The following is a 13,407-nucleotide window of genomic DNA, read 5'->3' on the forward strand; positions in this document are numbered from 1 at the left end:
GTAATAAATGTTATTTGCAGTTAACAATTTTCTTTTTTCTTTATTACAATATTTATGGCAAGACTAGGTATATTTACTCCATTTAAAAGTTAACAAATTTTTATGTCCTGTTTTTTTGTTGGATTTATGATATATAGAGTTTTTTTTTATACAGACCACACGTTTTTCGTTTTTTGTTTATTTACGAAATCTACACGTGAAGTTTTTATACTAAATCTTAAACGACCTTTAAACGAGCAATTCTTGTATATATATATATATATATATATATATATATATATATATATATATATATATATATATATTTTTTTTTTTTCCTGACATCTATTGGTGAATAATAATACTATTTTGCTTCGTAGATAGCTGGACAACTGAAATAATGTCATATTCGTGTTTTATTCGTGTTTTTTTTTTCCTGACATCTATTGGTGAATAATAATACTATTTTGCTTCGTAGCTAGCTGGACAACTGAAATAACACATAGGCACTCTTTATACCGATATTCCTACGGGATACGGTTACGCAGCACGCTTACGCGGTTTCAACCGCGCGTCACAGCTAGTTTATTTGTAAACTCCATACCTCGTTAATTTTTTTTTTAATTTCTATAATATGAACTGTATCGTTATTTAATCTGTGAACACTTCCTTAGCCGATTTGAGTCCTTTTTGTTGAAAGAAAATCTTATCTCTGTCTCAATTCTCAAATAAGAATACAAAAATCTATTCCCTTTATAAACATAAGTGTAGATGTGGAAGAATAAAGGTACATTAAGGCATAATTTTTATATTAAAACAATGGGATTACGTCTCTAAGATGTGTTTTTTACTCAACTAATTAACTTTATAATCGAGTTTACTATTATTCATAACAGCCATCGTCTCGTCGCCGCGTCTAGTCGCTGACACATGCGACAGTTCCACGTCTAGACACGGTGACGTCACGCGGGAACCATTCATTAGCTGGAGAGCATTCTATTAGATTGACGTTGCGATGTCGCGCGACTGTCGCCGTGCGTACGCGTGCGCGAGCATACGGTAATATTAGCCGCGAACGTCGGTGACAAGATAATTTTTCTCACGATATGATCATGTGTCTATTGTATCATCTTATATGTAGGAAATTTTATGGCCGCAGCTTGATTTCGCATCTAGTCGCCGAGATGTTGCTGTCACCTGTCGCCTTGTGTTTTCCTAGAGTAACTCTTCGTAGAGACTCTGTCGTCAAATGTGCGGAAGTATTTATATTACTTGACTTGCTATTTATAAGCAGCCATAGTAATCATACATATAGCGGAAATGGAAAAGTGAAATAAGTAACTTATTAAAAGTCCTTGTTGGATCGTTGCCAAGGATTTATAATATTGATTTTTAATATTTATTCCCTTGAACTTGAAAATTGTTCAACCAACCAAATCCCCGCTGGTTATATCGCTTTGGGATGGTCGACAGATGTCTGGGTGTATCTATCACCTGTTTTAATTCCCAGCTGTTGGATTTTATCCAGCAAACGGCCACTTTACTTTTTTATTTTTTACTGGATCATAATAATAATCATGATCTAGATTTCAATCTAGGAAGTAATGACACATCTGTAGTTATTTGCATACGCTGGATGCGCGTGCGCTGAATGGAATATTTGTCAATTATCTTTGATTTGTTCTATGATTATCGGTTTATCATTTTCACGACTTTACATCGGTATTTAATTTATGTATATTGTAGATTGGGGTTAAAAATAAACAACTTATTTAATTATGAATTATTGAACACATAAAAATTTATTTCATAAATTAATTTTAACAAACTAACATTTCATTGTGAAGTTTTTACACAAGGTTTATATTATCAGCATGAAAGGTTTTATTGTTTTAAACGGAATTACGGTTTTCAAATGATTTTTGGGGCTTGTTAATATATAATGGGGATAAAAGAGTTAATGTGACTTTGAAAGTTAACATTTAATTAATATTATTGAATACCATATTTATACACAAAAAAGTATTTTTTCTACAAAAATATCGTGCGTGTTAATGCCACATGAAAGTAAAAACGAAAATCTGTAATATGTTTTATGTTTTATTAAAAGCTGGCATACTGTTCTATTGTACTTGTATTTTGTACATCCTTTTATCTTCGAAAAACTGTGTAATCGTTTGTTTATTTAAAAAAGAAACAATGTATTTGTGAGAGGGTAAAAACACCTCAGATATAATATGATTAAATGAACAAGTTCAAAGCCTTTGATAACATCCAGTTGTCGAGTTGTCTAGCACTTTTATAAGAGACAATAAAATAAGCGTTTATCACCTTTTAATATTCCATATAAAATCCTCATCTTCGAAGAGTTGCAGAGCTAAACTATTAGTTTTTATAATGTATCAAGGCTAAAATATAGTCATACGAATAAGAAGGTCTCGGTCGATTCTAACACTCCTGCGGCCCCGTCAGAATACAATGGGGATTTAGTCTTTTGGAATCAGACATATCCCACAGCTTCTTCCCCGGTGGCAGGTAGCAGGGTATCAATTAAAAATTTTCCCGACTAAAAAATGTCTTTCAACGAAAAATGTCATCTTTTTCATCCTCATCAAAACATTATCTATTATATTTGTTATGTTTTAATACCGCAACAAACCGACTATGAGGTCGGTTCTTCCTATATTATTTTCCATAATAATGCAACAAAACCCATTATAAAATGTAAAATCTTCAGAATTGTATATAACTAATTTTTTTGAAATCGATCTTAATTATTAAGAAACATTGCTATTTCTCATGAAAGATGCGAGTACAATCCACCATAACTATGCGTTAATTTGACACGTATAAAGATACACGTAAAATCGTTAATATCTACGCACCTGCGTTATCTTTCAGGTTAAATAAACTAATTGTATCCATCCGATTACTTTGCATGCCTTGAAGTGCATATTAAGATACATCAGAATATCATTATTATTGGATCTGATAATTTACCTTTATCAGGAATTTATGATTAACAAGTAATTGTTGGTGAATATACTAGGTCGGTCTTCAACAGTAATAATTAATTAGATGTAGCCCACAAACAGGAGGAAGTAATTAATAATTTAAACAATTAGTACAACATCTTAAATGTTGGGCAGCCATATCTTGCCATTTTAAAGGACGGCCACAAAATATATACTGTTATTTTTGTTTCAGGTCCGATAAGAAAGTATGAACAGAATAAATACTGGATTTTTACAAGGTATAGTTATGTATATTGCTTCCATTTCTCTCAAATGTTTAATGTATATATTAATTTATCATATCAAATTTGTTATTTATAACTAATTATTGTTGATAAGTCAGGCAAACACATATATAGTATTTTATCATAGTCATTTAAGTTTATGAATAAAATGTAATATAACAACCATTGCTAATTTTTATTAGATCACGCATAAGTTCGTTTTTTATTGTATGTCAGGTGGTTGAGGTATCTAAAATTAAAAATTGTAATCAGTAAAAAATATTTATTACAAAATATCAGTAGAGATAATAATAGTAACTTGCGCCACATACTTCATAGTATCAAGCGAAAACATATACTCAGTTTAATACTGTAGCGAAGCCTTAAAACTAATCCACCATTTGTGAATATTGAAAAAATTGTCAGCTAATACTTCTTAAAAGTCTCTTGATACGTTTATCAAAGTTATGACACCATAATCAACGAGGTTAACCCAACATTCACATCTACAATAATAATAATTTAGCTTTTAAGGTTATTACACTAATATCTTCTGCCGTTATATGACCCAGCAACTGGCGAATAATAACTTATTTATCAACTAGCACATTAACACTAAGCGGGCTTTAACTCTTACATATAGGAACCTCAAATAATACGCTAAAATATAGTTACACAGTGGGTGATATTCATAATTATTCAAAGTGTAAATATTGTTCATTCGGGGATATCACTAAGTCGCATTCCTCCGGGGCGTCGGTACATGCGTTCATGCATTGGCAACTCTCCCACGAGGAATCTCTCCAGAGCCTTGGTGGCCATACTGGAATGCCCTGAACCTCTGAACGCAGTGCTTGCGTCTTGGCCGGCGTACTCTAGCATAATATCAGCGCCACCAGGATGCTAAAAATATAATTCACGATTAGATATTGACGTCAATTACATTGTTTATTGCTTAGATCTTCGTGTAAGTACATTGAATACTAGTAAATTTTAACGATGAAAACTAATCTTTTGGCAGACGTTGCTTAAACTGACTTTTATATGGGAATTCATTTTGATAAAATTAAAATAAATAACAACTTAAATAAAGAATAATAATGTGCTTAAATTGAATGCTAACCTCGTCAAGGAATGCTGATATATCGTAGACGCGGTCGTAGATAACAACCCAGCAATCTTGCGGAGTATCATGTAAGGAAACTTCAGCGAGAGAAATGACTCGGTCTTTTGCCTCCGGGGTGCCTGGCTCGATTTTGTTTGACCATTTTGGTTTCGTCTCGACACTCCACGGATTGACGAATCGTAGAGCTGCCATAGTTAGTGCCATCATATCAAAATCACTGGATTCTGGTTTTATATCGAGCGCGCCCATTTTCACTTCGGGTGGCGTTTGTACTGTCGTCATTGTGCTTCTTTTATCTTTCTTGCTTTTGTAAAAGTGCCTAAAGGTAATTTCCTCTCTGCCTTTCTGTTTTCAGGCGATCAAAGTTTATTAAATACGTTTAATTGTATTTGAAGCTGTTCTTACAACTGAAACAAAATAATCAAAAATTGTTAGAATGGTATAAAAAGTGAAACTCGTTTAAATATTGATATTCATCAATTTTATTGTCTAACACTTATTTTATTTAAATTAAATTGTATCAAAATTTATTTATTTATGGGAATTATTTTAATTTATCCAAATCGTGAAATGGATATTTATGTTTATTTTGTTAGTACAATATACTTGAATTTATCGGTTTTATGTTATTCTCTCATTTAAACGATTCACCTACTGCGATAGTCCAAATCGTATCGCGAACGATTGTTGACGCAATTTAAAGGCTTCAATGATAACTAAGGGTCAGTTGTATGACCTGCTAAATATTTTTTCGTTTTGGTTATTATTGAATTTTTTATTAAAATTAAATAAATAATTCAATAATTTTATAATGATTTGTGTCATGATTAAAATGAGATATACTGTTCATAATAACACTTAATGCAAAATAAATAACAAAAATATTTACCTAATAAAATCAATGCGTATGTTTAATCGCAGCTATATGCGTTATCTCTGCTGATGCTCGAAGTCCGGAGAATGACTGTCACAACAATTGTCACTATGCCACCACTGATCGTAAATAAGATTGAGAGTAAATAATTCAGGTAAATGCATGAGAGCGTAGATCATTGCCACAAGCTAATATCGACTAATCATCTATAACATTCAATTGGTGAATGAATTGAGCAGCAGCGGCGCGATATTTATATAGCTGGCGGTTTGTTGGGCACGCGCCGCGATCTGATGTAATCAGTGGAGCGGCTTGCGCCGGCTTCGGCGTGGTGCCTCGATACGTTTACATGCTTAGCCAACCTGAGATTTTATGTATGGTTTTTTAACCCTCGATTATATTCAGCTCGTAGTAAGTCTTACGTATCTTACGTTAAAATGTGAGTCAGTTAAAACACATGAAGGCTGTACATACATACATATCGCAATGTTGTGGTTATTTTCGCCCTCGATTTTGAGAGAGTTATATTTGGATCCCTAAATGTTTTATCGTAACTTTCGATCTGTACAAGGAAGTTATTTTTGGGTTTTGGTTTTGTGAACGAGGAATTCTAATTAATCTGTACCACTTTTTCCTTTACCGTCAATTTAAAATTAAAATCCTTAATAGTATTTACTATTAAAACTCGGCAGCTTTAGCTACTAAACAAAACGCCTGCGCCCTAATAGTTAAAAATAAATGTCTGCAACATTACATAGATTTATAAAAAATATCTTCCATAACAATAATAACAAATAAATAAAACATGGATAAAAATAATACCGTTCCTATCATTGATATTATACTCGTTAATATAGCCATTATTTATTCGGGCAAAAAATGTACCTGTTGATGAAATAATATGATGTAATAATACGATTGAGTTTCGGAAGCGTATGGAAATTGATTAATTATCATTTTTTAAAGTACCTACCGGCTACCGTCGATATACCTTGACGATCATGTTTCGAAGACTTTTTACTTGACTATTTAATTAGGAATGTGTATTGTTTTTATTCATTCAGTTTTAAAATAATTTGTACATGTGCTCATCAGTTTCAATGGTTCATTTATTATGTGATTGAATACTCCGCCTTTAATCAATCCTACTTCCTTCCTACTAATATTATAAATGCCAAAGTTTGTAAGGATGTGTATGTGTTTGTTGCTCTTTCACGCAAAATCTACTGAACCGATTGCAATGAAATTTGGTACGTAGACAACTGGACAACTGGAGTAACATGTAGGCAACTTTTTATCCCGATATTCCTACGGGATACGGACTTACGCGGGTAAAACCGCGGGGCACAGCTAGTATTTCATTCAACGATAATATTTATAAGTTGGAATTATAAACTACAAATTATTTTACATGGAAGTTGAAATAAATTCATCTCAAAATGAATATTGTAAAACAAAATGCGTTCATAAATTTAAATCTGTGTTTATTTATGGAAATAACTGGCCAGATTTCAAAATGTCTTAGCATGGAAATGGAAGTTTTGTAGTGTAACAAAACAAGTTAAACGTTCGTATCTTAAAACGTACGAGAGGCTAATTATAATTAATCCATTCGCACTCATCAAACTGTATAATAAAAGGTCACACTCTATAATATAAAACTGGTACCTTAAAATAATGATGCGGAACTAAAAACGATATCGTGATCTTTAAATGATTCATTTTAGGTTTTTAATTCGACTTAAATTTATTGTAATGTTTTGGTAACATAGGTTTACGATCGGTCCAGTTAAGTGACGTGTAGCGTTGAATGAACTCGCATAATATTAGAATGATAACATAATATTATGATTAACTTTCAAGATGATTGATGTATTTTGCCAAGTTGATTGATAATAAATTTGTTTTCCCGAATATGCGTATGTTTAACGTCACATCTAAAACAAACAGATAGCGCTCCATTTTTCCTACTCGTTTTTGGTATTCGAAAGTCTTACCAATAAATCTCAATCTGTTGAGAATTTGGAATAATTTTATGACTATTCCAGATTAAAAGTGTTCAAGGACAAGCATCATTTTAGGACAGCCTTGATATTGAAGATTATATGTTTGTAACATACACACAGAAGCTAGAAATATTTGTCTAATTAGGATAAAATAGCCTGATGAAAAAAATAATCTCATGATTTTTTTTATTTTAGTTAGGCTCGACTGAATTCTTTACAGAAGGCGAATCATTGTAAACGATATTATAGTTTAAATCTAATGATGTTTTTTTGCGCATAAAAACTCCTATAGCAAAATAATATGATGTAACATTCAGCCGAAATTACTATTCGAATTGCGCAGTGTTTAATATTTTTATAAATTATTTATTTATATTGACCTATATAAATCTGTTTGCATAGATTTTGCATGTTATTTGTGAGTAAAGAAACATCGTATTTCATTTATATAAAAAGTTATGAAGTCTATTAATATTCTATTGCAATATAAGGTTCTTTATCTGTATGTGTAATCTTTCTAAAAAGCGCCTAGATCAAAAGTCATTGGACTATTTTGCATGGCTATAATATTATTATTTTATCTCATCATACTGACAAATATTATGTAGTAACTAAAAAGACGTCATTGATTGCTTACGTCAATGATTTTTCTTTGAAATTATTACTTGTGTAGAAAAATAAAACAATGTTTTATATGACGAAATGTTTTCTAAATAATTATTCTACTCGTAAATTCTACGCCCAGTCTACCTTTTTTACACCGAGTTGACCTTTGATGATAGACATAATATGGTCAACTTACAATGCTTACGTTCAGTATTCTGTTGTTGGATTATAAATATGTGAGTTTCTAGGTAATTGCAGTGTAGTAAGTTGAATGTTTCGACTAATGGGTCACCGGACCTATCATTGGACATATGTATCGCAGCGGCATGAATATGTAGTAATGTGATAACTTACAATATAGTTTAAATGCTATTACTATGATATTGATTGCATTTTTAAATAAGGGTTGTAGTAAGCTCTTTTTTTGCTAAAGTGTATTGGAAATTGCACAGTTAATTAATCAGCTTAAGATTAACAAATACATATGTACGTTTTTGTTTATCTGAATATCGTTTCTTTTTATTTATTGGAAATCATTGGAAAGAAGTTGGATTTTAGAGAAACATACGTTAATTCACGTTCCCAAAAGTGTTGGTCATACAAAATAACATCATTTTATGCGTTTTATTTAAAGATAATAATTCTTTATCAGCGCTTAATTAAACCTCGTGATAGCGTTTACAAGATTTAACTGGATAGGGTCAAATGGTATGGCTCTTATAGCTGAACGATTGAAAATTTTTCTAATATAAGTGCAGCATTAAACTTGATTAGAGTAGATCTATCGCCATCTAGTATTACTTTTTATAATTCAGAATCTTCAAAATCATATTATTGTTATCAGCCGATCTTTAATCTTTCTAGTAAATTGAATTTAGTCTAATAGCGAATCGTAGAAATGAAATAGATACCGTAATAATATATAACTTAGACTGATCGGGAAATATGAATGGCATTAGGTATATGTGTTCAAATATAGAATGTTGTCCGGTTTCAGAAGTAAGACTCACCCGCTGTAATAAGTAGGAAGGTAATTATATAGGAAATTAATATTTTTTTCCCTTGATCACATTAATCGGACTATTAAATACACAGATCACTAGATATGATCCCCATTATTGGGATTATCAATAAAACAAGTGAAAGTACTATAGCCTCACTAGGGTTTTACCCGGGTAACGTCGTCGTGATACGCCCACGCAGTCCTAATAAATTCATCATTATGAATAGTGCAAACATAGTACAAACTTTCATCTCCTATTTTATCCCCTTGGGGGAGAATTTTTCATACTCCTATCTCAGCGGATCCCTACGTCATTACGTCTATCTGTATGCCAAATTTCAGCCCGATTCGTCCACTGGATCGCTATTGCAGTCAGTCAGTCAACTTTGAATTTTATACGAAGATTTTTGTGACTATGACTAGAGATAGTTTGGAGGTCCGAGGGTAGAGAATGTCTACGCGCCCGAAGTTACGCACATTAATGTTACACGATTATACTATCTTATATTACCGTGCTTCAGACGTTGATAAAATTATGCACTACCTCAATCTTTTTCGAGACAAGAGGCTTGCGAACAATTAACAAACGTAGATACTCAAATCCCCGGCAAGACAACTTATCACCACGAACTAACGTTTTAAAATATTATGTCATATTATACTATTATAATATATTCATATATATTCGCTTCAAGAATCATATAATAAGTCCTTCGGATAGTGAGTTACAGCGCCGCAATTAACAATAGTATGTTTGGTGGATGGCCAACTTGGCCTTCAATATGGAGGGATAATATATAAACACTATTTACGCGGTGATCAGTTCAAATGTGATCTGGATCGAGTATGAGCTAGATAACGCTCTAAGTTATATGCGTTTAGAGGTCAAGAAACAAGTTGATCGTCGACAATCTAGCAGTGTAGGTCGTAAAATTATTAGGAATAATTAACCTCTCATTTGAACACTGCTTTGCTAGTCTATGTAAACATGATTTAATTGGTTAAATATATAAACAATGTAACGAGGATTAAATTAGAAACATGAGCTATATTTCGTATTAATTGTCGAACTAGATCAAATGGTTAATGAATGAAAACGTTCGTCAATGCCATAACTGACTTGACCTATTTTTCTAACATGTTGGATCAAATAAAATTTTTATTTGTAAAGAACTGTTTGAAGTGAAGTATTTTAGACGAATAAAAGGTGATGCAATGGAAACAATGCATATTGTCATGGTTCTAATGAGGTCTTGGTATTTTAGCTAACGTGTGTAAATTGTAACGTTAGAATTGGGAGCCGACTAACAATATCAACCATTCCATCCGGCTGATGCAAGTGTCGCCGCGTCTAACGTGATCCACGCTTGTGGGCGTGACGCTGTCCCACCTCCGAGCCGTGCGCGTTGCGTGTTTGTTACCAACATAAATAGAAAGTTATGTAAAGGCGTAGAAATTTTATATCTTTTCATATTATGGGTCTGAGATAATTCATTGGTTATTGCATCTAATTATTAAAATTAATGAGATAGTTTTAATGTTGATGCTTTGTGTGTTGGAACAAATAAATAGAACAACTATTAGCTTTCGCCTGCGTCCTCTTCCACTGTTTACCGTCCACGTGGATATAATGCTTTTTACTTAAAAAATTTTTTAACGTTTTAAGTGAAGGTGACATCAATAAATGGATAAGTGTTAAGTGCACCGAAATCGGCTTAGACATCTCTGACGTTAGCTAAAAAATTACACAGACGATTGTTGTATACTAATTGTCATTGTTTTGGTAACTATTCGTAGGAAATACGAGTAGAAGGCTGGTATAAGAAAACTCAATAGGAATTATCTGTTATAAAACCTTTATCATATTGAAGAAAGTATACCACTTTTAAAACAAAAACTATATTGAGTTTATAAAGTGAGTTCAATGAGTCCCCCATGAGATCAAACAATAACAAGAAATACAATTTTTCTCGATAACTCGTGATCTAAAGCAGAATGTTTTATTTCATACAAACATGTTAACGTTAAAAAAATACGCTAAGTTTTCCTCAGATAATGGAATAAAGTTACGCGATAAAAAAATATGTTTACATTTAGATAAGTACTAACAATTACTATTGGTCAGCAAAATGTGATATGATGCTGGACTGCCACGTGCTACCACATGACAATGCGAGATAAAGCCTACTTTACTTTCATGAAAAATAGACTGTAATTCAATATAACAAATTAATATCATTACATAGTATAAAACAAAGTCGCTTTTCTCTGTTTAAGATTTAAGATTTAAGCCTACATAAGGATGTAGGCTTAAATCTTAAATACTATGCAACGGATTTTGAGGTGTTTTTTGAAATATAGAGTATTTCAAGAGGAAGGTTTATATGTATAATATCTTTAAACTACTCCAAATTTAACGCGTGCGAAGCCGCAGGCAAATGCTAGTAATATATTATATAATTAAAATAATTATTGTCATGTATGGAATGCTTGCATGTTATTTTTTTGGCAACTTAGTGATAAATTGCGTTTGCGAACTATGAACTCGTGAATACTATAATAATTAATTCACGTACATGAAGATCCGTTACCTACCTAAACAATTTTGTTATTTGGGAAAAATACATTCGTAGTATCGAAGTCTTGGGTTTTAATCAGGTAGAAGCTGTTGTGTCGCTGGAGATAAGCGTTTTGTGAAAATGGTAGGTAAGGATAACTGCTTATTTATTGTATTGTAGTGTTAACATTATAAAGACCGATCTATAATTATGTTTTGGGACTGTGTCTTGAAATAAACAGCATATATCTTGTAATTAAAAGTACCTTTCATATCGCTTAAGTTCTTCTAGTATGATGCTTGTGAATGTTTTAGATACTTTACTCACCTAATAAACTTCAATAACTACTTTATATTCAATAATTACTTATGGGTTTTCCGACTTTATTTTGCTCGTTTCGTTTTCCCTCTTTATATCGCTTCTCAGAAATAAAACCAAGTAGGTTCCTACCTACAAATAATATATACTTATTTAGTTTTTGATAGTTGATCATCAGGTGAGAAGTGGAGAAAGGAGTAGAATTGGTAACTTCCTCCTTTTTCGAAGTCGGTAATAATTTTTTTTTATTCAGTTCTCTTAAATCTAAACTAATATTTTAAAGCTGAAGAGATTGTTTGTTCGTTTGTTTGAACGCGCTTATCTCAGGAACTACTAAAATCTTTTAGTCTTTTAATATCTTGAATAGGATGGATGGCTGGGATAAGTATAATATCAAAATTCAATCTTACAATCATTTAAATTTTTTTAAGGTGTACCAATTGGAAATAAACGTACCTAAGTATAAAATTCCCGCTCCTTATAGACACGTTGGAGTTGCTTAGTTTATCTTAAATGTTTAAACAATGTTTCTAGAACAATTAATGTTTTGGTAATTTCGTGTCATTGATAAAATTACGTATTGTCATTTGACGTCAAGTGTTTTCAATTTCTTTTTAAATAAAAAATATATTGTGATGACCTTAGTCTTAGCAATATAGACTTACATTTGAGAATGCAAATAAAATAAATCAACGCTTGCATATCTATTAAACCTATTAGGCATGAATTATGTACTTCCGTTTTTCTCTTAAAACGTAATGGTATAAAAGTATTGGTTCTTTTTAATATCAGAGCAAGCAAGCATTTGAGCAGTTGGGCCAGACACCACCACACCTCACCGCCAACTATAAACCCGTGGTTTTACAAGTGCTTTGCTAGCCTCTTTTCTTGAAGGCCCAAATATGGTAATTATATGAGAACATCTTGGGAACGCTCTAAAGTTTATTCGTACGAAGGAGTTTTTTATTATAATGTCAGTAACTATATGAGCTAGATTGAACTCGATGCAATAAATTAATATCAACTGTTTCTATAAGAAACAAAGTGAAGTGGTTTAAATATTTAAAATATAATTGATTATATTTTTTATAAGTAAGTAAAGATATTTCAACTGACTGTATAAAATATACAAGTTTGTTAATGCGTTAACGAATATTTTTACAATGCATCTGCCTCGTAACTCAAAAGGGAGGCACGGGAATTCACACACTTTACACCATTATTAGCAAAGTGAATTCCCGTGTCCCCTAGTGGGGTATGGGGCAGATGATGTACATCTGTTTCACTGATCGATTTTCTTTACGGACAAGTTGGTGATCAGCCTTCTGTGTCCTGCCAGACCGAGACATTTTTTTTTGTGCGTCTCTACCGGGAATTGAACCTAGGACCCCTCGGTTCTACGCTTACGCGTTAACCACAGTACCAAGGAGACGGTCACGTTATTATTACATCCCGCTCCCTCGTGTCTCATCTATCACACCATTATTAGCCTTAGGAAAATTGTATTGGTTTATGATAACTAATGGCAATTTGGACGCTTTCTTTACCTTCGAATTTTTTTTCAGACGTCTACCCATAACGAACATATGCCCTTGGTTCATTGGATTAAAAAAGTGTATTAATTACTCTAACAAAAGCTTAGGTTTGAAAGTTATCGATAACATATTTGTTCGAAAATTTTGTATAGGCATAATATAAA

The 13,407-nt window shown here is 32.2% G+C and overlaps 2 protein-coding genes across 2 annotated transcripts in view; one reads left to right on the top strand and one right to left on the bottom strand.

The window, feature by feature from the left end:
- Positions 1-3,376, top strand: part of LOC119829236 (metallophosphoesterase 1 homolog) — a 10,310-nt gene extending 6,934 nt beyond the window's left edge. The window contains exon 8 of the mRNA XM_038351632.1: positions 3,187-3,376. Coding sequence (XP_038207560.1) covers positions 3,187-3,205 — 19 coding nt within the window. The 3' untranslated portion in view covers positions 3,206-3,376. The remainder of the gene's footprint in view (positions 1-3,186) is intronic.
- Positions 3,377-3,487: 111 nt separating this feature from the next.
- LOC119830363 (cytochrome b5-like) lies at positions 3,488-5,463 on the bottom strand. Its single transcript, XM_038353356.1, has 3 exons — positions 5,233-5,463; positions 4,341-4,750; positions 3,488-4,120 (listed from the first exon to the last, which is right to left on the bottom strand). Exons 2-3 carry the CDS (start codon positions 4,623-4,625, stop codon positions 3,935-3,937), a joined length of 471 nt encoding a protein of 156 aa, XP_038209284.1. The 5' UTR covers positions 4,626-4,750; positions 5,233-5,463; the 3' UTR covers positions 3,488-3,934.
- Positions 5,464-13,407: the final 7,944 nt, after the last annotated feature.

Source organism: Zerene cesonia, chromosome 1 (assembly GCF_012273895.1).
Source record: "Zerene cesonia ecotype Mississippi chromosome 1, Zerene_cesonia_1.1, whole genome shotgun sequence".
Taxonomy (NCBI): Eukaryota; Metazoa; Arthropoda; class Insecta; order Lepidoptera; family Pieridae; genus Zerene; species Zerene cesonia.